This window comes from Bos taurus, chromosome 19, assembly GCF_002263795.3.
Source record: "Bos taurus isolate L1 Dominette 01449 registration number 42190680 breed Hereford chromosome 19, ARS-UCD2.0, whole genome shotgun sequence".
NCBI lineage: Eukaryota > Metazoa > Chordata > Mammalia > Artiodactyla > Bovidae > Bos > Bos taurus.
Genome location: NC_037346.1, coordinates 30,522,559 through 30,548,799, shown reverse-complemented (window position 1 = coordinate 30,548,799; position 26,241 = coordinate 30,522,559). Strand labels below are relative to the sequence as shown.

General features: G+C 43.7%; 1 protein-coding gene across 10 annotated transcripts in view; it reads right to left on the bottom strand.

Moving 5' to 3' along the window:
* The window catches only part of DNAH9 (dynein axonemal heavy chain 9), a 290,463-nt gene that overhangs the window by 70,256 nt on the left and 193,966 nt on the right, over positions 1-26,241 (bottom strand). For all 10 annotated transcript variants that reach the window (XR_009491586.1, XR_009491587.1, XM_024980551.2 and 7 more), the window contains 3 exon segments: positions 18,989-19,249; positions 8,396-8,821; positions 911-1,030 (listed from right to left, as the gene is read on the bottom strand). Coding sequence is in view for 8 of the 10 variants with exons in the window: in XM_024980551.2 (XP_024836319.1) it covers positions 911-1,030; positions 8,396-8,821; positions 18,989-19,249 (807 nt within the window). In the remaining 2 variants the exon portion in view is untranslated.

Genomic DNA, 26,241 nt, shown 5'->3' with positions numbered 1-26,241 from the left:
CAGTGACGGTTATGACTCAACTGTCCCTGAACTGGGAAACCTGGCTTTGTTATATACATAAATGGTGGCTGGAATAAACGTGTATGAAAAGGGATTGATTCCACTTCCCTTCACTGGTGAGGGAGGTGCTGTAAGGGCCCTCCATAAAGAGATATCATGTCCAGTGGGCACTGCTTTGCAGGCTCTGAGCTGATGATTCATGATGAGAAATGTAAGCCACAGGGGATGAAAATGGCTACAAATCCTGTGATTCTCTTCTTGTCAGGGGCTGGGGCCTGTGGTCCCTCTCCCCGGATCTGACACTGCTTTGACTAGTAGAATGCAAGGAAGGATGCTGTGCTGGCTTTTGGTCCCAGGCCTTAAGAGAATGGGACCTTCTACTTTCTGTCCTTGGGACACTTGCTCTTGGAGCCCTGAGTGGCCATGTAGGTGACTACCCTGCTGGACAGACCAAGGTCATGGGTGGCCATGCTCCGAGTCAGCTGTCTGGCTCCTTTCTGCTTCTGTCTCAGCGCCTCATCCTGTCCACACCCTTGTTATCAAACGCCCCACAGGGAAGAATGCCTGGGTTTGCCTATCAAAGGCTAGTTTTGTCTTCAATGATTCCCATAGCCGTTGCAGGTACAGGTAAGCATGTCATGCCTCCTGAAAGCTGCCTGATGGATCCCACACCCCTTCCTCCCAACCATCCCTGTAGGAAATCTCCTTTGACTAGATCAGGGTATGCATTCATACTTTCCCCAGGAGTCAGCCTCTACAGCCTGGAGCATTTTAATATTTCTTGCCACTCTTGTCAAAGTGGGGCTCAGCTGTGTTCATCTACTATGTACCTCTGAGGCACCAACAAGCTCAGCTTGTGTAATTAAATCCCCCTTCTTCCCCCACCCCGTCCCTGGAGGTTCACACTTACCAGGCGGTTTGCAAGGGAGATGGTGCCTGCGGTCGCTTCAGCTTCTTGCTGACATTTGAGTTTGTCGGTTGTTGCTTTCTCAAACTTAGCTGTGAGTTTGGCCAGGTTCTCATTAAGGTGCTGTTGAGGAAGGAATGCAAGGTCTGTCAGTAATTCCAGTGCTTCAGAGACAAGGGTCCACGTGCAGGGCATTTTTAAAGAAGCCCTGTGCTCCCTGGAAGAAGCTGTGAGGGACTGGGGAAATGGGCAGGGAAGGGAAGGAAGGCAAGCTGGGGGGCTCTCAGGCAGATCCCCGTGGGAGTCCAAAGGGTCCTGATCCAAGAGAGAGAACCCAGCTTTCACGTCCCTCACCCAGTCAATGGTCCAGGAACAGGAGGGGGTGATGGACCAGGAGAAATGAAATGAAATGTTAGTTGCTAAGTTGTGTCTGACTCTTTGTGACCCCAGGGACTGCAGCCCACCAGACTCCTCTGTCTATGGACTTTCCCAGGCAAGAATACTGGAGTGGGTTCTCCAAGGGATTTTCTTGATCCAGGGAATGGACCAGGAGAGAGAGACTTAAGTTCTGTCTCTCTCTGTACTGGGGAAAATGGGTTCCAGTACTCTGAGAAAAAAGTGAAAGCGCTGCTTTGCTTTTAGAAGCAAAAGCTCACTGGAGCCTGGGGAGGCCTGGAAATGGACAGAAGGATCCCAGGATTGGGGGTGGGGGTGCAGGGAGGAGCCAGACTGTCTGCTGCAGTTGGTTTGCAGGTTGGAGTTGGTCTGCAACCTGGGTCCTCTCCTTGTTTCAAGGTCTCAGGAGTATAAGACAACTTCACCTAACCTCCTCCATTCTCTCCAATTATCCCAAAATAGAGGAACATTTTTTTAAAAGACATGGTTCTCAGTTTTTCTAAATGCATTAAGAATTTAGAATGTAAGTGCACGGTCTTTGTTGCCCCTACCACGCCTGTTTGCATCCGCAAAGCCACCTAGTTGCATAGAAGACACCTCCAGATAAGTCTCACATCTGTGTCATAGTAGGGCTTCAGGCTGCTCTGTCCATCATCACCAAGTCACAAGAGGAAGAAATGAAGAGCCAGACTTATACAGCCAAGCAGCTTAACCAGGAGGTGGTGAGGCATCCAGTTAACGGTGGCAGGCTGGCCACATTCTTCTGCCTCCTCTTCTTCCCAAGACTTCTCTAACATGATCATGAGTGAAAGTCGTTCAGTCATGTCTGACTCTTTGTGACCCCATGAACTGTAGCCTGCCAAGCTCCTCGGTCCATGGAATTCTCCAGGCAGGAATACTGGAATGGGTTGCCCTTTCCTTCTCCAGGGGATCTTCCCAACCCAGGGACTGAACCTGGGTCTCCCACATTGCAGCCAGACTCTTTACCGATTGAGCCACAAGGGAATAAATTCAAGGGAAGGATTAAAACATGAACTGGAGGAAATCTAGACAGTGTAAGAAAACATAAAGTGAAAAAAAATAAAAGAAAGTAGAGGACCCGTCAGAAGTTTCGATGGGCTTCCCTGGTGGCTCAGACTGTTAAGAATCTGCCTGTAATGCAGATTTGATCTGAGTTTTATCCTTGGGTTGGGAAGATTCCCTGCAGAAGGGAATGGCTACTCATTCCAGTATTCTTGCCTGAAGAATCCATGGACAGAGGAGTCTGGTGGGCTACAGTCCACGGGGTCGCAGAGCTGGACACAACTGAAGCGACTTTCACTTTCTTTTACTTTGAGAAGTTCTGATATCTAATCAATATGCATTCCAGGAAATAAGGTTAAAAAAGAAACAGAAGAGAAACTACAAAGCATCTTGTGGAACCGAAGAAAATAAGTCTCTACAGGCCAAGCACAAAGAATAAAAAAAGAATGACAGCTAAGTACATCAATGTAACATTTCAGACACCAAGAATAAAGAAAAAAAAATCGAAAGACTTCCAGAAAGGCAGAAACACAGTGCACCCACAAAGGAATGGGACCCTGACTGTTCATCAGACTTCTCACCAGACCAAAAGATAAAGAACTCAGTGTTCTAAGAGGAAAATATTAGCATCAGAATTTAAAACTCAGTGAAACTGTCAATTCAGTTTAGAAACAAAAAGATATGTCCAGACCAGAATATTAGATAATTTATCTCTTATGTAACATTTCTGAAAAAGTTATTTAAGAATGAGCCAAAGCAAAACAAGAGAAGAAATCAAGAAAGAAGCCATGGGGACCAGAAGTCTTTGGAGTGAGCCCGAGAGAGCAGTGAATGTGATTACTCTTCATCACTAGAGCTTTGAGTTGGAAACAAGAGAGAAAGGTCTTGGGAACAAAGGCAGGCTCAGTAGAACACTGGAGTGGATGGAGATTTAATTTTTTTTTTTTAAGATTTTTTAAATGTGAACCATTTTTTAAAATTCTTTATTCAATTTGTTACCATATTTCTTTTAAAAAAAATGTTGTTTTTTTTTCTTTTGGCCACAAGGCATGTGAGATCTTAGCTCTCTGACCAGGAATTGAACCTGTACACTCTGCGTTGGAAAGTGAAGTCTTAACCACTGACCACCAGGGAAGTACCTAGAGAGGTTTTTTTTTTTTTCCCCCCAAAGGAACTAATTGAAAGAGAGAGAGAAAAGGAGAAAGTAGAAATTCCAGGGGGAAAGGTATTTTAAAAAGGAAATGTAATTGTACTTTGATCTGCTATGAACAATATAGAGAGATTCATAGAATATAAATATAATTTACTGTCCTTTCAGTTTTTTGAATCAGTCAATGGGGAGCGCCTGGGACAACTGATTTGGTTACAATGTAGGGATTTTCAGTGTTGGTGATTCAAAAACCAAATAACGGTAAGTAATGATAAGGGAAGTGGGAGGTAGGAGGGAGGCGCGTGAGCTAAAGGCAAGGGCACTAAGTCCATCGTGAACACGAGAGCTCCAAGGAAGCGGCCTCTGTGTGATTGAACAAGGAATTGAGGTCACTTCGGCGAAACAGAGTCACCGTGATGAGCTAGGAGATGATTGCTGTCCAGCCTCCTGGAGCAGAAAGTCAACTGTCTAAAGAAGATACATGACAAATGGATGCGGCACAGCACTTAGACAGGGCTCAGAAATTCAGATGCGCAGAACAGGAAGACGGCGCAAACTAGCCAGATGAGTCTAATGTTAAAAGAAATAGGGGCCGGTGGGGACTGTGACAAAATGCAGCAAAACTGCCTGCTCGAGTGGGAAGCCACTGCTTAAGGCCAGAGTCAGTCAGTGATATTCAGGAATCTTGTGATTGTTATAAGACTGGCCAGAAATCAGGTTTTTTAGTTTTAAATACTGGCCACCAGTTAAATCATTTCCAAGCAGTACGTGCAGGACAGATAAAAGACATTTAAGCCATTGGGTTGCAAGCTCTGAGTGGCATCAACAATCAGTTCAGCTCAGTTCAGTTCAGTTCAGTTGCTCAGTCATGTCCAACTCTTGGTAACCCCATGGACTGCAGCACTCCAGGCTTCCCTGTCCTCCACTGTCTCCTCAAGCTTACTCAGACTCATGTCCATTGAGTCGGTGATGCCATCCAACCATCTCATTCTCTCATCCCCTTCTCCTCCTGCCTTCGATCTTTCCCAGCATCAGGTCTTTTCCAACGAGTCAGTTCTTCCAATGAGCATTAGCTGGCCAAAATATTGGAGCTTCAGCTTCAGCATCAGTCCTTCCAATGAATATTTAGGACTGATTTCCTTTAGGATGGACTGGTCTGATCTCCTTGCAATCCAAGGAACTCTCGAGAGTCTTCTCCAACACCACAGTTCAAAAGCATCAATTCTTTGGCACTCAGCTTTCTTTATGGCTCAACAATCAGTAGAAACAGACAAAAGAATGAAAAGGTCAGGAGACTGTCATTACTCACTCGAAGCTCTTCTCTGCTCTCTGTTATTTTACTTAATGAGTGAGTAAAGGCCTGGTGAAGATGCCTTCCTTGTTTTTACTGCTATTATTTTTTTAATCTGCCAAGTTCATATGTGTTTGTGACAGAAAAAAAGAAAATACAGATAAAAAAAAAAAACATCCAAAATCTACTACTTGGAGATAACCACCACTATTCATATTGGTGTGTATTTTAATTATCTGTGTAGTTGCTAATTTGTGTCTGACTCTTCGCAACCGCATGAACTGTAGCCTGCCAGGCTCCCCTGTCCATGGGATTCTCCAGGCAAGAATACTGGAGTGGGTTGCAATTTCCTCCTCCAGGGATTTTAATTATATATATAATCAAATTGAAATTACCTTGTAGAATGTGTTCTGAAAGATGCCTTTTTTTTTTTTTTGCTTTATGCATCATGAGTATAAAATTCTTGGTACAGCAGAAACAAATACAACATTATAAAGAAACTATACTATGATTAAAAAATTCTTTACTTGGAATTATGCTAAAATCCTAAAAACAGGCATCCTCTTCTTGGTGAAGGGGGATGCAACTGGAGAGGGCTGGCTGTGGCCTCAGTGACACAGAGGGAGGCACTTTCCTGCCTGGGTGGGCGTCCATATGTGCAATGGGTATCAGTCCACCCTCCTGTTATTAGTAGGTGAGTGTCATGCCTATGTTGATAGGCATGTGGATGAGCAAGGATGGAGAGGAGGTTGTTCAAAGCGAGAAGGCATCTTTTGAATTTCAAAAAATATTTTGGCAGAAGAGAAGTGCCTTCCTAAGGTAGCCAAGTATTTTAAAAATATTCTGATTGCTTTCACAGGTTGAATGAGCCCATCATGTGCGTGTTGGCTAACTGAATAGGTATAAACATTTTGAAAACATTCCCTTCGCACCAAATGTTCCTTTCGTTAAAATAACTTGAGTAAGAGAGGGAGAGCTTTGAAAATGTAGTTCCTGTAACACTTTTCTGAGAGCAACTGAATATGAAAATGATCAGAAGGTCTTTTCCCCCCTAGAAGCAGTCAACAGGGTGGTAGAGTGTTTTGCTCTTGGTGTTCTTTCAAGAGGGCCGTTGGGAGGTTGATTATCAGTAATCTGGCCCGTGAATATCCGGGTTTTATAAAGCAAACATACTGGGAGATTCTTTGCTTTGCCAAAGCATCTCTTTTTTATAGACAGTCTGGTTGCAAGGATCTTTGAACTGGGGTCTTTAGCTGAGGAATTTAATCTATGGATCAATAATGCTGTGAAACTTGAAGCATGAAGCAAGTCTGCAATCTTGCTTTTCATAATTTGTAAAACCCTTTTTATCATCATGAGAAATGTGCAGTAAGAATTTTATCTGCCTAGAATGCACATGTAGAAATGAAAGATCCAGGGAAAGTTTCAGCTTGAGCTTGACCTTGGTGGTGACCAGGGCGTGAACACAGACATGATGACACATGCAGCTGATGGAGAAGCAGGTGGAGGTAATGCAGGGGTCAGGAGTCACAGGAACCCTGGTGGTGGCAGCAGCTCCCTGTGTTCCTGTGGGCTGCGCTCTGGGCTTCTGTTCTACCTGCTTCTCTCCTTTGATCCTCACGGCAAACTCACAAAGTGGGGGCTATTCAGTTCAGTTCAGTTCAGTCACTCAGTCGTGTCCAACTCTTTGCCACCCCATGAATTGCAGCATGCCAGGCCTCCCTGTCCATCACCAACTCCTGGAGTTCACTCAGACTCACGTCCATCGAGTTGCTGATGTCATCCAGCCATCTCATCCTCTGTCGTCCCCTTCTCCTCCTGCCCCCAATCCCTCCCAGCATCAGAGTCTTTTCCAATGAGTCAACTCTTCGCATGAGGTGGCCAAAGTACTGGAGTTTCAGCTTTAGCATCATTCTTCCAAAGAACACCCAGGCCTGATCTCCTTCAGAATGGACTGGTTGGATCTCCTTGCAGTCCAAGGGACTCTCAAGAGTCTTCTCCAACACCACAGTTCAAAAGCATCAATTCTTTGGCACTCAGCTTTCTTCACAGTCCAACTCTCACATCCATACATGACCACTGGAAAAACCATAGCCTTGACTAGATGGACCTTTGTTGGCAAAGTAATGTCTCTGCTTTTCAATATGCTATCTAGGTTGGTCATAACTTTTCTTCCAAGGAGTAAGTGTCTTTTAATTTCATGGCTGCAGTCACCATCTGCAGTGATTTTGGAGCTATTACTGTGTCCATTTTATGTCAGGAAGCTGAAGTTTGGGCACTTGAAAGCCCTTTCTATATGTCACCCACTGGTGAACAGCGCAGCATGGATTGGAAGGGGTTTTAGCTGCCGTGTCATTCCGCAGGATTCTGATTTCCACCTCTCATGTTGGCAATACCCATTTGTAATGGCTTCCCAGGTGGCGCAGTGTTAAAGAATCTGCCTGCTGATGCAGGAGATGCAGGTTTAATTCCTAGCTTGGGAAGATCCCCTGGAGGAGGAAATGGCAACCTACTCCAGTATTCTTGCCTGGAGTGTCCCATGGACAGAGAAGCCTAGCGGGCTACAGTCCATGGGGTCCTGAAGCATCAGACAAGACTGAACGTGAACACATGTCATTTTGATGGCAAAGGTGAAGTTCAAGGGGAATCTGTCTCAAATAGGGGTGAATCAAAGGTCACCTCCATCCCCCAATCCTGGGTGAGGGACATACAACAAAAATATCAATAAGAGGCTAATAATGATATATTTATGGCCAAGGGACCACCCCCACCCCAAACCACAACACGCTAGTCTGCTCTTACAGACTTCTATAAGGCAGTGCAGGCGGCATAACACGTCCCACAGACCCACATGTCCACAGCAATCAGAGCGAGGGGGCGGACAGTGGGCAGAATGGAAGATCCTGATGCACGAGGTGGGGAAAGGTGGGGAAAAACTATGTCTCAGAGAGGAAAAGGGGTCTCCCATTTTTTAACTTATCTACAAAACAGGCTCACAAACAGGAGAGCAGACTTGTGGTTGCCAAGGGGGAAGAGGTGGGGGAGGGATGGACTGGGAGTTTTGGGATTAGCAGATGCAAACTATCATCTATAGGATGGATAAGCAATAAGGTCCTACTGCACAGCACAGGGAACTATAGTCAATAACCTGTGACAAACCATAATGGAAAGAATATATATGTGTGTGTGTGTAATTGAATCTCTTTACACAGCAGAAAATAACAACATTGTAAATCAACTATACTTCAATAACATAAGTTAAAGAATCTCCCTTTTCTGACCTTATGTTCTTAACTATCAGATGTGCAAAAATATTAGATTCACCTGTGGCTAATAAGATAGCAGCTGGTTCCATGGATAATACCATTCATTTATTATACGTATCCATCTGTCATCTTTTCTTTCTTTGGAGGAAATGGAAAAAAAACCTTTTAGGACCAAAGCTTAAACCCATGGCCCGGTGGGTCTATCTTGTTTGGACTACACGGTATTTGAGAAAGAAAACTTAAAAGTTTCCTCTATTGAAAAATTAAGATTTTACATAACAATTTGGTTTTCTTTAAAAGTCAGGTCCGAGGTGCTGGGGCCTGGGGGAGAGGGCTGTTTGCTTCAGGTGGGGGTCACTTACAGCAATCTTGGCTTTAACGGCCGCCAGCTTCTCCTGGGCAGCAGCGAGGTCCGAGGTGGCCCTGCTCAGTGCTTGGCGCTTGGGTTCCACATCACAGAACACCTCGTGAAACTTCACGATGTTTATGACCCAAGAACAGAGGCCTGCGGCTGCGTAAGACTTGGTGGCCACGAACTCCGGATTGAACTCGGGGTCCTGCAGATATGGCCTGATGGCCTTGAGGCAGTTCTCGTGAATGTTCTCCTTATCAAAGTGGACGAGGGAGTCCAGGAAACCGTCCACCTTGGCCATGGTGACCTTGGCGGCCTTCCAGCTGCGGTCCTTGGGCACCTTGCCCCTGGGGGCTATGAGCACCATCACCGCTGCGCTGACATTGCTCACCGCCGGCGGCGGGGAACCGAAGGACTTCAGCTCGGTCAGATTGGTCTGCAAGAGAGAGGCACATTGTCAGAGGAAAACGCGTGGGCTCTCTTTGTCACCGACCACTCATGGAGGCTGGCTCAGAGCGAACTGAGAGGGCCATTTCGAAGCCTTTAGGTGCCCTCGGAATTTTAAATATCATGATTCATGAGAAGGGAACCAAAAACGCCCCAGTGGTTCCAGACTGCTCCGAATGGTTAGTCGAGACTCAGCGAGGTTCTCTCAGCACTTTGACCTGCAGCCCATCAAAAACACACAATTATTTCACATTTAACTGAAATGTATAAGGATGCCAACACGCTCTGAAACAGGCAGAGTGCCATGAATAAAAGATAAGGTTATTATAAATTAATTTCCATCTTGGATTGAAGAGAATGGCAGTGTAACCCAACTATATATTTTTTTCTTTAATTAAACTGCTTTGTTCCATGAGCTTGTTCTAACTACAGCTGACCGTCCTGACAGCAAAGTGGTATTTTCTGCCAAGAAATAACACAGACAGAAAGCCAGGCACGGCATGTGCTGTTACTGCCTCTGCCTAGACAGGGGTTGGAGTTTTGCTACAAGTTTCACTTGCTCTAGAAAGATATGGCTGAAAGGCTTGACCTTGAAAAGCCACTCGAACTTCTCAGGCCTTAGTGTTTTCATCTGTAGGTTGGGAGCAGTAAACCTGCAAGTGAAATTTGGTCAGAAATGCATATAAAGTTGATTTAAGGTTTGTTGTGACCGACAGTGAGGAACATGTAATCTCAAAAGCACTTGATTTCAAGGCTGATTTTGTGAACAGGGAAAATCTTTATTTCAAAGATTAGATCCTTGTGCCAAATTAATTTGGGGGTATTCTCAGGCCTGGAAATCAAAACAGGAGGGGGATTATTTCTAGGACCTCATGGAAGCACCTAGGAAGGTGCTCCATTTATTCTTGCCCCGGTTTGCACGTTGAGTCATGAGAGTGTTGTCTATAATGGACAGGAATGAACGGCAGCGCAGGTGTGGCAGCTGTGCTTGGACACCTGTCCTAGTGGCCTCCCCTGAGCCAGAGAGGACACAGAGGGAACATACAATCAGAAACAAAACCCACGCGATTTTAATATCATTCAAGTTGAGCATGTATGTTCAATGTACTGAATTAAGAAAAGATAAAAATGGATACAGATGAAATTTAATTCTATAACCTAGATATATCATTGTTACTGTTTCAATGTAATTCCTTCTAACTTTTAAAAAATTATATATATATATATTTTTTTTTATTGGGAAATTCTGGGCCTTTGTTGCTACATGGGTTTTTCTCTAGTTGTGGTTGTGCAGGCCTCTCGTTGTGGTAGCTTCTCTTGTGGCAGAGCACAGGAGCAAGTGTCTTTTGATTTCATGGCTGCAGTCGCCATCCACAGTGATTTTGGAGCCCAAGAAAATAAAGTCTGTCACTGTTTCCATTTTTTCCCCATCTATTTGCCATGAAGTGATGGGAGGCTGGATGCCATGATCTTAGTGTTTTGAATATCTAAATGTAAATATATACATATATGTATACACACACACACATTGTATACAGTGCTTTTTCATGATGCTCATTGTCTCTCGCCCCTGCCCAGAGCTAAACAGAATCTTCATAGAGGCAGAATCTTTGTTCATGGAGGCATCACGGGCACCTTGAACAGTGTCTGGCATGGAGGGCAGTCAGGGAGTCTCCGCTGAGTGAATAAACGTGTCTGCACAGTCGTTCATTTGGCAAAGGGGGGATGTAGTGGTAAATAAAAAAGTCAGTCCTTTTGCTCACGCAGATGGGAGGGACGGACACAAAAGGGTCAATCTTTGGTATGTTAGAGAGTGAGAAGTGCTCTGAAAAAAAGCAAAAAGCAGGGCTAGTAGGTTAGTGGATTCTGGAAGACTGATGGTATCACTTTGGCCAGGGAGGGGGTTCTGGGAGGACCACGTAGAGAACCTGATGTTTCAGGAGGGGGAAGGGCAGAGAGTAAATGAGTGGGGAGAGGGCAGGCACAAACGCCAGTTCCAGCACGATTTATAAGACCTCTTCACACACACACACGAGAATACTCTTTTTTTAATTAAAAAAATTTAAGATATTCGGTGACAGGTAGAAATTCAGCTTTCCTACAGCCAAACTGAATAATCCTTTTCCAGATGACATCATGCTATCATCCTTCGTTTTTATGGTAAGAAGGGTCTTTCATACGTATTAAGATGATGTGACCTTATAGTAACTTTTCTAGTTCTTTTACAGTTTCTTTCTTATTGTTCACTGGTTTATAAGATTACATAATTTAGTCCTTCTAGTAAAAGAATACATATTTGTTGTGAAATATTTAGCAAAGATGAAGATGAAAACCAGACTCACTCATCATTTTACTACCCAGAGATAAACACTGTCCTGGTACGTTTCATTATATATGCTTAACAAACTATCAAAGAGGCACAGAAAAGAAAGATAATGAGTGAATGTAGTGTGAATATATATGAATGTGATGCATGTCTGGCTGATTCGTTTATATACACATATACATATATGTAGGCTTCCCAGGTGGCGCTAGTGGTAAAGAAGGAGGGCACGGCGACCCACTCCAGTATCCTTGCCTGGAAAATCCCGTGGCCAGGGCGGCCTGGCGGGCTACAGTCCATAGGTTCACAAAGAGTCAGACACAACTGAATTAACTTAACACACACACACGCATACATATATGTACATACATATACATATACAATCACTGTTTACACCATTTTTTTGAATCTAGCATTCACTGAAAATTGTATCTTAAACTCTTTTATGCTATGAATTATTTTTGCAAAATATGATTTTAGATAAAGTATGTGCAATTTTCTCTCATTTAGATGAGCCATAATTTAGCCAACTCCATACTGTTAAGTATTTAGGTTATTAAATTTTTAATAGCTGCTTAAGTGATATGAACTTTTAATGAAATTAGAAATAAGTAAGCCCCAAATAAGAGTCAAATTAGACTTGGATTTAATGTATAAAGTATTTGAGGAATAGTGACATCCTTAAAATATTAAATCTTGCCTTACACAAACTTGGTACATCTATTTCCCTGTTCATATCTTATTTTACACTACTCAACAAAGATGTGCAGTTTTCTTCACATAGTTTCAATAAATTTATTTATGTTTACTTATACTGAGAGTTTTGATTGCTATCTTGAAAATATTATATTTTCTAACTGGCTACTGCTGATATTAGGAAAGCTATTAAATTTTGTAATGGGCCCTTAACCCTCCCCTTTTATTTGTTTTATTACATTTTTATGACATCTATGAATAATAACACATTTGTCTGCTACTTTACAACATTTGCACAATTACCATTTTTCATTTATCATTGCATTGGCTAGAAACTTTAGGGCAATTGTTTTATAATAGAAGCAGAGGGGGTCATTATTGTGCTTTTTCTTTGCTAATGGGAATTCTGCTAATGCTCGACCGTTAGACGGGATGTTTCATTCTTGGACAGGAATTGATTGCTATGTGCTAGCAAATTATCCAAATATCCTTTTGTTCCTACTATACTGAGAGTTTTAATAGGAAAGGATGTTGAATTGTGTTAGGTATCATTTTTGACATTTCTCTAACTACAGAATTTTTTGCCTTTTTTTTTTTAAAGATTTTTTTTTTTAATGTGGACCATTTTAAAAGTTTTTACTGAATTTGTTACAACATTGCTTCTGTTTTATGTTTTGGTTTTTTGGTCTCAAGGCATTTGGGATCTTAGCTCCCAGACCAGGGATCGAACTCACACTTCCTGAATTGGAAAGTGAAGTCTTAACCATTGGACCACAAGGAAGTCCCCCAAAGCTATTATCCTTTGATCGATGGTTGGGTATATTTACAGGAGTAGCCTTGCATAGGCAAAACTTTGGTCGGCAGCATACTGTTGTTTGAATAAATTGCTAGGCTTGATTTACCAGCATTTTATATGGATATCTTAAATCACTACTCATAAATTTGTATAATTTGAGGTTTTATTTTCTTGTGCTATCTCTATCACTTTCAGTATCAAGCTTGTCATATAATAAAGGTCTTAAAAAGTCCTGTAGGAAAGAAGTCTGTTAAACTCTGTAACCCTAGAATTCTCAAAATCATTTAATTATAAAATATACCTTTTATAAATAACTTGTAAATATTAAGTTACAAGTCAAATGACAGGAAGAAAATATTTACAACATATAAAGCAAGATATATAGTAAAAATTTATCTTAAAAACCCTATAAATCAATACAGAAAAGGGAAATTATCTCATCAGAAAATGGACAAAGAATTTGAGCAAATAATGAAGGAAGTAATCTAAGTATTGGAATCTAACCATTCACAAATTTTTTAAATGAAAAAATTCTTGTGTTCTTAATGAGAAAAATTAGAATGATTGAAAATACTTAAGACTGGCAAGGATGTGGGGGAAAGCAGTGCTTACAACTATAAAGAAGAATAGCTATTTTGGATAGAAATTAAGCATTACTTATATAAAAAAGAGAATTATTGTTAGAGCTTCCTATTGCTTCTGTGGGGCTTCCCAAGTGGCGCTAGTGGCAAAGAACCCACCTGCTAATCCAAGAGACATAAGAGACAGGGGCTCAATCGCTGGGTTAGGAAGATCCCGTGGAAGAGGGCATGGTAACCCACTCCAGTGTTCTTGTCTAGAGACTCCCATTGACAGAGGAGACTGGTGGGCTACAGTCCCTGGGGTTGCAAAGAGTCAGATAGGACTAAAGCAACTGAGCACACACATTGCTTCTGTAAGAAATTACCATAAACACAGTGACTCAACGTGAACGTACAGTCTTCCTATTTTGGAGGTCAGGATTCCTAAGCCGAAGATGTTGGAGAGGCTGGTTCTTTCTGGAGGCTGGAGCAGCGAGTCTGACCCTTTCTGTTCCCAGTTTCCAGAGCCAGCCTCACTCCTTGGCTCAAGGTTCCACATCATATCAGCTGTGTCTGCCCGCTCTGCTCCCACCATCATGCTGCCTTCTTCTTCCGATCTTCCTGTCTCCCTCTTCTTTGGATCCTTGTGATGACATTTAGGACCCAGCTGGGGCTTCCCTGGTGGCTCAGATGGTTAAGAATCTGCCTGCAATGCAGGAGACCCGGGTTTGACCCCTGAATGGGGAAGATCCCCTGGAGAAAGGAACTGCAACCCACTCCAGTATTCTTGCCTCTAGAATTGCACGGACAGAAGAGCCTGGTGGGCTATAGTCCATGGAATCAAAAAGAGGTGGACATGACACTCACTTTCACTGGATAGTCCAGCATCATCTCCCCACTGTGAGATCCTTGATTTAACCACGCCCACCGAGTCACCATATGAAGTAAAATCCACAGGTTCCAGAGGTTAGGACGTGGGTATTTTGAGGGGTGGAGGAGGTATGATTCAACCTGCCATGTTATTCTCTCAAACAAGTGGATTTCTTATTTGGCCCAGAGAAATATGTGAACATGTGGAGTAAAGATGTATGTACAAGAATATTTGTATTAGAGAAAAAAGAAACTAATTAGACACTCAAGAGTAAATAGCTAAAAGAAATAGAGTACGTTATAGCCTGGAATACTACTACAAAGCATTAAATGAATATGGTTTCAATGTATGTATTGGCGTGACACAGTCTTATTTCATGAGGAAGAGTAAGTTGTCATTATCTATTTGTATTTAAAATATGATATATTTTATATGTATATAAACATATAATGCAGTGCATATAAAATATATCATGCTTTAAACACAAATCTCCTGCACTGCAGTCTGAGCCTCCAGGGAAGCCCTAGGTGTTAGTCCCTCAGTCATGCCCGACTCTTTGTGACCCACTGGACTGCAGCCCACCAGGTTCCTCTGTCTCGTGGAATTCTCTAGGCAAGAATACTGGAGAGGGTTGCCATTCCCTTCTCCAGGAGATCTTCCCGACCCAGGGACTGAACTTGGGTCTCCTGTATTGCAGGTGAATTCTTTACTGTCTGAGCCACCAGGGAAGACCTACTGTATTTCATATGTGTATTTGCACAGATATAAATACATAGAAAAATTGCTGGATGAGATACAGCTCAAGCTTTTCCAGGAGTGCTGTTTTAGGAGAGGACTGGGGGTGGAGTGGAAAGAAGGGTGACTTTATGTTTCATCCTGTACATTCTGTACTCTCTGAATTATTGTAATGATAAAAATGCCATTATATGTTATTTGTATAATAAAAAGTAAGTTTACTGGATAAAACGCATAGGAAATAAATAGAAAATTTCAAGTAACTCTGCAAGGAGAAAAAAAAGAAGCCATGAAATTGTAAGCAAAACCATTCTTCAACTAGGGCAGGAAAAGCTATACTGGATTTGCTTCAGTTTAGCTATAAAAGTGAGATAAAACTGCCAAAGCAGAGACTTAAAATGTACAGGGACTTACTACTATGCTCTGATTTACAGGTGTTCTTTATGTATTAACTAAAGCTTCATTGTTAACTTTGAAAATGATGAGAAAATAGGAATGCGGTCCTTAAATACCAGAGTCCTGTGGATGCGAAAAAATTTGAGGATACTCAAGGGGTCCCTGTGTTCGTGAAGAAACATCTCCCCTGTTCTGTGTGGTACAATCTGATCCATTCTACTTCTCTGAGCAGGGGGTGGGGGCTGGGAGAAATGGGTGAAGGTGGTTCAAAAGGTACAAACTTCCAGGTTTAAAATAAATAAGTCCTGGGGATGTAGTGTATAGCTAACTGTGTTGTATATTTGAAAGTTGCTAAGAGAGTAAATCTTAAAAGAAGAGCAAACAAAACACGAGAAAAAATTGCAACTATGCACGGTGATACATGCTAACCAGACCTAGTGTGGTGATCACTTCACCATATATTTGTATATACCGAATCGTTATGTTGTACACTTGAAGCTAAGATAACATCACATGCCATTGTGAGAGATGAAGAAGTTCAGTGGCTGGCGTGTGAGGCTCCGCAGCTCGTTTGAAGACAGTACCCGTCCTGTTCTCTGGCACACAGTGTTTGTGGGTTAGTTCGCTGAGTTGTGTCCAGCTCTAAGCTGCAGTCCATGTGACCCCATGGACTGCAGCTGGCCAGGCTCTTCTGTCCATGGGATTGTCCAGGCAAGAATACTGGAGCAAGTTGCCATTTTCTCCTCCAGGGGATCTTCCTGACCCAGGGACAGAATCCCCATCTCCTACATTGGCAGGTGGATTCTTTACCGTTGAGCTACCATACATAGTAGGCATTCATTAAAAATGATTTTCATGGGCTTTGCTGGTGGCTCAGTGGTAAGAAACCTGCCTGTCAATGAAGGAGATGGGTTCAGTCCCTAATCCAGGAAGATCCCACATGTCAGGGAGCAGCTAAGCCCATGAGCCCCAGCAACTGAGCCTGTGCTCTAGAGCCCAGGAACCACAGCTACTGAGTCTGCCTGCCCTAGAGCCTGTGCTCCGCAACAAGAGAAGCCACCGCAGTGAGAAACCTGCCTACCCCTACTAGAGAAGCCTGAGAAGAAATGAAGACCCGGCATGGACTAAAATAAACAAACAAATAAAATTATTAAGAAAACTTCATTCCTTTAGAAACATGAGTTTCACTTTCTTTGTGGCAGAGGTATCTAGTACTCAAACCCAGTGCTTTTTTCTGAATCCGATCCCGTCACTTCCATGAGTTACACCTCTATGGGTTCATTTCTACCAGCAAAGGTCACCTAACTAATCAGCCATAAAATTAACCAAGAGTATTCAGGGGTTTTCACTGTTTTCAGCCTGTGGAAACAGAAGAGATAACACTGTTATAAAGACATCATCGACTACAGCAAACTGAGTGGCTGCCATCTGTTAGCTATTAATACTTTTCATGCGTTATCTAACTGAATCCTTACAACAACCTGTTGTTGTCCAGTTGCTCAGTCACGTCCGACTCTTTGCGACCCCATGGACTGCAGCACACCAGGCTTCCCTGTCCTTCACAGCCTGATGGGGACTATATTACTACCACCTCTTCTTTACAGGTGAGGAAACAGAGACTCAAAGACCATAAAGTCATTCCTAGGGTCACACACAGTAAATAGTCCAGCCAGAATTTGGACTCAGCTCATCTTAGAACATATAATCTCTGTGTCAAAAAATCTTATGAAAGACGTTCATCTTCTTGGCAAGAAGTGATTCGCATTGTTGTCTGGCAGAAACCAATACAACACTGTAGAGCAATTTTCCTCCAGTGAAAATAGAAAGAGCTTCAAGAAGAAAGAAAAGCTTTCAGGCTGAGAAGTGGTGGCATAATTGGGTTACACCTCCACTCCCCAGTCTATCCATAATTTCTAAAATTTTCCTGGAGAAATCTTGTGTTTTCTATGAATGTGAGGTAGAGGCCCACTTAAGGATTTTATAGGTCCTTCCTTTTAGGGACCTCCCACCACACATCATAAAAACACCAAAATGCACTCATATCTCACATTTAATACAATTTATACATAACTATACATCACAGGATTTTCCAATGTCCTCAGCTAGTCTCAGATGTGCTGAGGACCTAAGCCAAGAGATGCTACCTTCCAAAGCAAGGTGTGCATTGGTTACACAGAATCCATAAAGGAAAGCTTCAGAGGGACTTTCCTGGTGGTCCAGTGGCTAAGACTCCACACTCCCAAAGCAGGGGAACCTGGGTTCGGTTCCTGATCAGGGGCCTAGATCCCAAATGCTGCAATTAAGAGTTCAATGTTGCAGCTAGGGCTTCCCTCGTGACTCAGTGGTCATGCAACTTGAATGACACTGGACTGGGGTTCTAACTTATAGAAATCTACAGGGTGCAAATGGCAGGCTAGTCCCCTGGCAGTGGAACTTGAGGGGTGTTTCCTACATGGGTGGCCAACACTCTCAGATTCCATCTGGAAGAAAGAGGCACAGGTGTTGCCTGTGGAGCAGAGGTGAGCTGCTGGCATGGCCCACCTGGCATGGGCTCTCTGAGACCTTGACCAAATGGCCCCTGTGAAGGGGCAAGTGAGTATCTAGACTCTCAGCAGAAAGAGGAACCGGTGGAGGGTCTGCAAAGAGATGATGTGAGCTTCCAAGTAAACATCAGCTTTCCTCTGTGATACCAATTACTGATGACCTGAGTCTGTCTGCCCTGCTTTCCATCTTCCTCCCTCAGCCTCTCAGCCCTGGGCATCCAAATGGGAAAGAAAGTTAGTGTGAAAACTATAAAAGGAAGAAGTACTACCCACAGGCACCTCTCAACACACAGAGTATCTTTAAAGGGAGCCAAAATAAAGCTCCCAATGAACACATCTCAAGAGCCATGCTTGTTCCAGTAAAAGGTCATGTGTATGAGCTGAATTTAGTTGACACACAGTTACATGTTGTCAACAACTGAGGACTTGCCAAGTTTGATTTTGTAGATTTTTTTCTCTTACTTTGGAGACATCTTACTTTAGTCTCATATCTTAAACATTTTCATAGGGCCTTACAAGGCCTGCATGCATGTGCGTGCTAAGTCGCTTTAGTTATGTCCAACTCTGTTCTACCCCATGGACTGTAGCCTGCCAGGCTCCTCTGTCCATGGGATTCTCCAGGTAAGAATACTGGAGTGGGTTGCCATGCCCCAGGAGATCTTCCCAATCCAGGGATCAAACTGAAGTCTCTTACATGTCCTGCATTGGGGTGGGTTCTTTACCACTAGCGCCAACTGGGAAGCTTTGACTCAAGGTTTGAACCCAGCTCTCCTGCATTAGAGGCAGATTCTTTACCACCTGAGCCACCAGGGAAGCCCGTAAGAGGCCTATGTGTCCTATAGCACAGAAGAAGTAAAATGACCATGGACTGCATAGCCATAAGGTCTCTGGGCTTGCATTTTGAAGATGTGAGTTCAACATTGAGGTCTGTGACTCTGGGCTCTGGCTTTCTCATCAGTGAAGTGAGGAGGCTGGACAGTTGGCCCCTCCTGTCCCGATAAGTTCAGGACTCACACCTCTGGGATTTCGCTGGCAGCCTGTGCATCCTGACATATATTCAGCGTAGGTAAATGTCTGCCTGCTCAATGAATAAGCCAGTGGCAGCTGGTCCCAGCCCAGCCCTCTGGACTGTGCCCTTGTGTCCCTCGGAACGCCAGCGTGGTGGGCTGCCTTTGGGTCGGAGGAGAGGCTGCTCCTCCCCAGAGGGATAAGCCAGCACACACACGTTCCTCCTACCTTGTTGAGGGTGTTGAGGGCCGCCTGGGCTGCTGTGAGCGCTGGCTCTGCCTTGGCCAGGTCTTCTTCACAGTCCTTTTGCTTCTGCTGCACCTCCAGCATGATGAGGGCCACCTTCCGCTCCTCCTCATCGGCAATGGCTTTCTCTCTGCTCACCTTGTCCGACTCCACGCCCACCACCTGAATCAGCTTGTCGGCATCTTCATTCTTCTGCCTCAGCTCCACTTCCTGGGTGGCCAGCTTGGCTTTCAGCTCATCCACCTGCAGCAGAAAAGTGGCAGGTTTTTTCCGATGGAACCATGGTGGGGTCTGACCCTGCAGGGCAGGGAAGAACACCAGCTCCTGATGCAAAGGTGCAAAGCTGAGCTCTCAGCTGGGACCAAGCTCCCTGACCTGGGAAAGGAAAGGTGCCCTGGCCACCCTCTTCCTCTCTCCTCTGCAGCAAATGTGGTGGGAGATTCTAAGCAACGGAGGCTGTGAACTTTCTTTCTCCTTGATGCCTAAATGACACAGCTGGCTTCTCACTGATGTTGGTGTCTGTGTCTTGTAAAAACCTCACAGGCCTAATATAACACTTTGCACATAGTAGGGCTTTAATAAGCAACAATTATCCTTTAATTGAATTTGGCCAGTCTGGAATGCACTGAGGATTTAGCAAACTATAAAAAGTGAGTGTCCACTGGGTATCATGTAAGATGGAATATATGAACAGACAGTGGCCAGACCATAAAAGCAGAACTCTGACCTAGAACCTACAACAACCTGCCCAGGAGACCAGCCCATTATCTACAGCAACCAGCTGAGAAAGCCAGCCTGCCACAAGTCAGACTGAAATGGAACAGGACCCTGTGTCCTTGCCCCTGCAATGTCCTCAGCCTGCCTCTTGTTGGTGGAAAAACTAGCCAAAAATAAATTCAATCAGAGAAGTGAGAACATGCACGAACAAAGGAAAACAGCTGAGGGAAACCAAATAATAATAACGTAGTCATTAAACATATTCAAGAACATTTGGTTCCTCCTCAAGGGCTACAGATAATATTCTGAGCCATATCCTGTGTAGATACAGAAACCCCTACCAGGTGAAGAAGCCAACTATATAACGACCAGACTGTAGCCATGACGTAAGCTGCCATAATTCTGAGAACTGGCCTCAAGGAAATGGGAATGAACTGACCTTGGAATTGAATACCTAATAATGATGACCAATTTCAAGTTGACTGTCAGAGCTGTGCTGTTTCTGCATGTAGCCCTCTTCCTCAGTCTACAAAACCTCTTGCCCACTGACTTACCGGGTGGGGGAGTCAGCCTTTGGACATATATCCGCTCTCCCCACCAGCTTCTAGCATCCAAATTTAGCAGATTTTCCTTTCCATCAACCTGACCTCTTTATTGGCTTTTGAGCAGCCAGCGACTGGACCTTGGTTTGGCAACAAGTCTACTGTCTAAGTAACAGTCCATGAAGACAGGCAATAACCTCTATAAGAATCAGTTCAAAATGGCCAGGACTTGATTAATAACTGACAACTTTCTTAATTTTATCCCAATGAAGGACCAGGAATGAGAGAAATTCAAACACCCACCCCTAAACAAGATGCCCAGCTTCTGATCTGCCCTCCTCTGCCTCCCAATAGCCGACAGCCTCCATCTGGGAATGCTTTTCTTCCAACTATTTAGCTTTCCCATTCCTCTGCCTGCTTTTGTGTCTCTTGTTATTGTTGCTCAGTCGCTAAATCGTGTCTGACTCTTTGTGACCCCATGGACTGTAGCTTGCCAGGCTCCTCGGTCCATGAGATTTCCCAGGCAAGAATACTGGAGTGGGTTGCCATTTCCTTCTCCAGGGGATCTTCCCAACCCAGGGACTGAACTTGTGTCTCCTGCATTGTCAGGCAGAGTCTTCACTGCTGAGCCACCAGGGAGACCTGTTACTGTCTCTACCGAAGCGCAAATGATGGTGGCTGACTGCCTTGCTAGAGTGAGCTCTGAATAAAGAGCCTTTGCTCGTCCTCCTTTAGTTGGACTTCATCTATTCCCACAGTCCTTTCAAGAAGTAGATGACCAGGTTGAAGTGGAACAGCATGGATTCCGATGGTCCAGACCAGCTGTGTTCTCCGCCCACCTCTATGTCCATGTGCATCTGGGGACGATGTTGGAGTGGTGGGAACACTGGCTCCTAGGAATCCTATGTTCCCAGTCAGCTGGGAAGAGGTGAATGGCTTTCTATGTGCTCAGAAGCGGGTGATGGCTCTCAGAATGTGGTCCTCAGATCCCAGGAGGTGGTACCCAGCATCAGCACCACCTGGGAAATGCAAAGTTTGGGGCTTCCCCAGTGGTCCAGTGGTAAAGAACCCACCTGTCACAGCACGGGACATGGGTCCCATCCCTGATCCAGGAGAAGCCCACATGCTCGGAGCCACTAAACCTGTGTGCCGCAACCACAGAGCCCATGTGCTGCAACTACTGAGGCCCACGTGCCCTGGAGCCTGTGCTCTGCAACAAGAGGAGCTACCACAATGAGAAGCCCGCTCACTGCAGCTAGAGAAAGCCCACATGCAGCAGTGAAGACCCAGCACAGCCAATAAATAAATAAATAAAATCTTGAAAAAAAAGGGATCAAGTTCTCTGGTCCACTCTGGACCTACTGAATTAGAAATTCTGGTGGTGGGGCCCTGCAATCTGTGTTTTAATAGGTCCTCTGGGTGAATCTGATGCCCACCTAGGTTTGAGAATCACTGGCCTAACTCAAGGGCTGTTCGTATGCAAAGAGAAGACTCAGATCTGTTTATTTCTGGAAAGTAAAAAAAAAAAAAAAAGTCAATTGTATTTGCAATATGGCGGATAAACTTTACATTCCAGGATGACCCCTTGTCTCTCATTTTTCTGAAGTCTATTTTATGCAACCACCAAAGATTACTTCAGAGCTCCTAGAACATGTCAAACAGATTCAAGTGCTGCAAAAATAAAACGGGGGCTTAGACGTTGCTGATAATTCCCTTTTCATGGCAGATCAAAAGAAAAGAAAATGAAGGCAGAAGAAAAAAAGAACGTGCTTTAATTTTGTGTATTCATAGAAATCGGAGACTTTGCTTAACCTCAGATGGAGGCCTGCTCCCTAGAACGGGTCTTGTATTCTTGTGTTGGAAGGTTAATCCCTTTCCCTCTCCCATTGTTCAGCTGCAGAGTAATTTCTACAAGGACAAAGATGCAATTGTAAATCAAAATGATTGAACCACATAATCACTCCAGTCAGCAAACACACCAGTAACTTTGTGTTCCTTTCCAAATCTTGGGAGATTTGAGAAAATTGAAGTGGGTCTTTTTTGTTGTTGTTATTGTTGTTTGTTTTATGGCGTGCAGATTTGCCTTATGACCTCAGGCCCCGGGTAAGTAATCACCAGTGCTGTGGATGGAAGCTTTATAACTCTTAAGCTGTGACAGGGAGTGACACGAGGGGCCAGCCAGCCAGAAAGAAGTAGGCTGTAGCTGCTCAGTCACTCAGTCGCGTCCAGCTCTTTGCGACCCCATTGACTGAAGCCCACCAGGCTCCTCTGTCCGTGGGGTTTCCCAGGCAAGAATACTGGAGTGGGTGGCCATTTCCTATTCCAGGGGATCTTCCTGATCCAGGGATTGAACCCATGTCTCCTGTGTCTCCTGCACTGGCAGTCAGGTTCTTTACCACCGAGCCACCTGGGAAGCTCATCAGATGTAGGCTACCAACAAGGCAGAACTCAGGGTCATCTGGTGGCTCTTCTTCAGTAGAACAGGACATTGAAGTAAGTGACTTAAATATTTTCTCTTCCCTTTCCCCCTTATTCATAGCATTCAGGCTACACTCTGGGTTTCTTGTCACCTAGACACTCCCACACTTGGATAGGAAGATCAAGAGGGAAGGTGTTACCAACACTGATGAGACCCTCTCCCCACGAGTATCGACCATCGATGCTGACTCTTGGAGGTGGGGGGACGCTGACTGAGTCCAGCAAGGGTAAGATGGTGGTGGGAGACCCTCCCTTCTTCAAGGTCCAGGCACATGATTCAGAGAGGTTCACAGAGAGGTCCCCAGAGCTCCAGAAGGTGGAGAAGGAATCCAGAATAATCAGTCACAAATAACACTCCATCGAAAGTTGGAGGCCTAGAGATAGCTTCCTTCTTGACTCAGAATCCATGGAGTCACCAAACACTTTCTCTTTTTTTATCAAAATTAAGATTTAATGATTTACATAACTTAATTCTGGGGCTATACTGGCTTCAGATACAGCTTCATCCTAGAACACAGACGACACCATGTCTCTCAACATCATTGTACTTTAAAGTGAATACACTTTTAGTCAGTGACTCCCGTCAGAATGGCAAGGTGATGGCCAAGAACTTGGGATTATATCCTCATACCTCCAACCACAGAAAGTAAAGGAAGAAAAGAATCTTAGAATTAGTATCAGTATGCCTGAGTCAGTCACTTGAGGTCATGGGTCCATACCTGAAAGATACTCAAGACCAAATGTCTCTGAGACCTATGCCTACGTTACAAATCCAATCCTAGAGCCAGGGATGAAGTCAAAACTTCCAACCGTTTCTGATGTGAAATTGGACTTCAAGCAGGCTTTCCTCTTAGATACAGATGTTTTCTGTCTAGAGTAGACATCTGTTAGGTTTGCCTGCCTAACAATAATAATTATATAACAACTAATAATAATATAAAAACTATGTTCTGGTAACACAACTTGGATTTCTTTTAGAGACCTTGCCTTTTAAGTCCTTGTATTTTGGGTGGGGCTGACTTCGATGGTTGTCATGGATCCTGGCTTGGCCAATGAAAGGGTCCACATTATAGATTGGCTCAATATGGGCGAACCAAAGCCTTAAAAAGCTCTCTCAGAGCCAGCCCAGGAACTGGGCTGAAAATACTGGAAAAGAAGGAAAGCAAGGACTTCCCTGACAGTCCAGTGGTTAAGAATCCACCTTCCAATGCAGGGGACAAGGGTTCGATCCCTGGTCAGGGAACTAAGACCCCACATGCCTCTGAGAAACTAAGCCAGCCCACCACAACTAGAGAAGCCTGAGAGCAGCAACAAACACCCAGAGCAGCCAAAAAATACAATAAATAAGGAGCAAAACAGACAGAATACTTGTCTGAGGTTTCAGAGCCATGGGGATTGCCTGCCTGAACAAGGACATCTGGTGAACATCTAACTCCAGTCCTATCCATGTTAAACCCTATCCCTCGCTTTTCAGGGATATGAATTCATCCACTCCTTTTTATTTTGTTTTGTCTAATCAACTTCAGTTGGATTTTGGTTAGTTGCCATCAAAAGGGTTCTGATAAACATCTAATGTAATCTCAAAATTTTCTTTCCTATTCTCCCTCCCTCCCCTCCTTCACTTTCCACTTTTTTTCTTTTCATTGGGTGAATTTGAGTTAGTTTTCTTTTTCACTTGCAAACAAAAACGTCTTGACAAATACGTCATCATAAATGTTAACTGTCAACTCCAGGTGACAGTTATTGAGGTTATTTTAAACCCCAGGATAAATTGAATTTAAAAGTTTCCAAGTTATACATATACATGTATTCATTCTCCCCCAAACTCCCCTCTCATCCAGGCTGCCACATAACACCGAGCAGAGTTCCCTGTGCTACACAGTAGGTCCTTGTAGGTTACCCATTTTAAATATAGCTGGGTGTACAAGACCATCCGAAACTCCCTAACTATCCTTTCCCCTATCCTTCATGCTGGCAACTGGCTGAGTCTCTTTACTGTTCACCTAAAACTATCACACATTGTTAATCAGGTATACTGTAATATAAAATAAAAAGTTAAATAAAATATTTAAAAAAAATAAAGGTTTCCAGGTAGATAGATTTGTGGATTAAATCCAACAGTCCCTTTTTCTCGTGATCGCACCTGAGTTAAACACAGAATTGAGGTTGTTAGTGAGAGGAGTGAGACCCCAGGCAGGGCGGGGGGCTCTGGTTGTGTCAAGACAGGGAACTGACTGCCCTCCAAAGACTGAGTTTTTAACATGATATGACCAACTCAACCTGAAATGCAAGGTTAAGAGGTTTCTACTCTTAAAGGAAAAAAGATGGATCCAGGGCCAAGTTAAATTCAGCTACTGAAAAAGAAAGTTATATTCTGACTAGCTGAGTCAAAGCATGAAATTACAAGTCTAAAGTCTGTTTAACTTTAGGTTACCACCCAATTGTTAATTATTGTCATTACTACTACTTCTAATACTACTTGTTGCTGTTGAGTCATTAAGCTGTGTCTGATTCTTTGCAACCGCATGGACTGTAGTCCACCAGGTTCCTCTGTCCAAGGGGCTTTTCAGGCAAGAATACTGGAATTGGTTGCAATTTCCTTCTCCAGGGGATCTTCCTGACCCAGGGGTTGAACTGTCTCCTACACTGGCAGGTGGGTTCTTTCCACTGAGTCACCTGGGAAGTAACTGCTAAACAAATCTGGAAATCTGCCTGAGTCCAAGCTGTGAGATCCATTTAGCTTACTCCTACCAGATTATATGCACCAAAAGCTGTAATAATCAAGCAGAAGATACTATAGAATATATTAATAATTAAAGTCATCATTCTTTTACCAAGATTATGGTGAGATATACTTCAGTCCTTTTCTATCAAAGGAATAGTTCCAGATGAAGGGTTTATATCAGAGGTAGGCACCTCAGATCATTCCATTCAAAAGACCCATTCGCCATCCCCTCTCTGTTTGTAGGTGATTTTTGAACCTGTTCATTCATTTGCCTATCTATCAATCTACTTATCTATCATCTACCTAGCTATTCATTTATAGATCACCTACTCTGTGCCAATAAATCTTGATTTCTACCCTTGATGGACTAATAGCAGTATTTCACGTGTATGCAAGAGAAGAAACGTAAGAATGAATTCATGACAGTGTAAATCAACCATACTTCAATTTTTTAAAAAAGGATGAAAAATTCAAGGGACATAGAGAAGGGAAGGTACACTGCTCAGAGCTTAGAGAGGGCTTGTGGGCAGGCGGGTAGGAAACTTTTTTAGGTCCTGACACTGATAAGTTGACAAGGTAGGGACATATGTGAAGACACAGAGATGTGAACAAGCCATGGAGAGAGAGAGAGAACTATTTGGGGAGAACTTCAAATAGTGCTGTTGGACTTCAGGGTGCAGTGTGATCAAAAAGAGGAAGAAGAGAATGGAGTTATAAGCAATTTTAAAAGTTCCGGGAAAGTTTAGAGAATCTGAATGGCCATGTCTAAGATC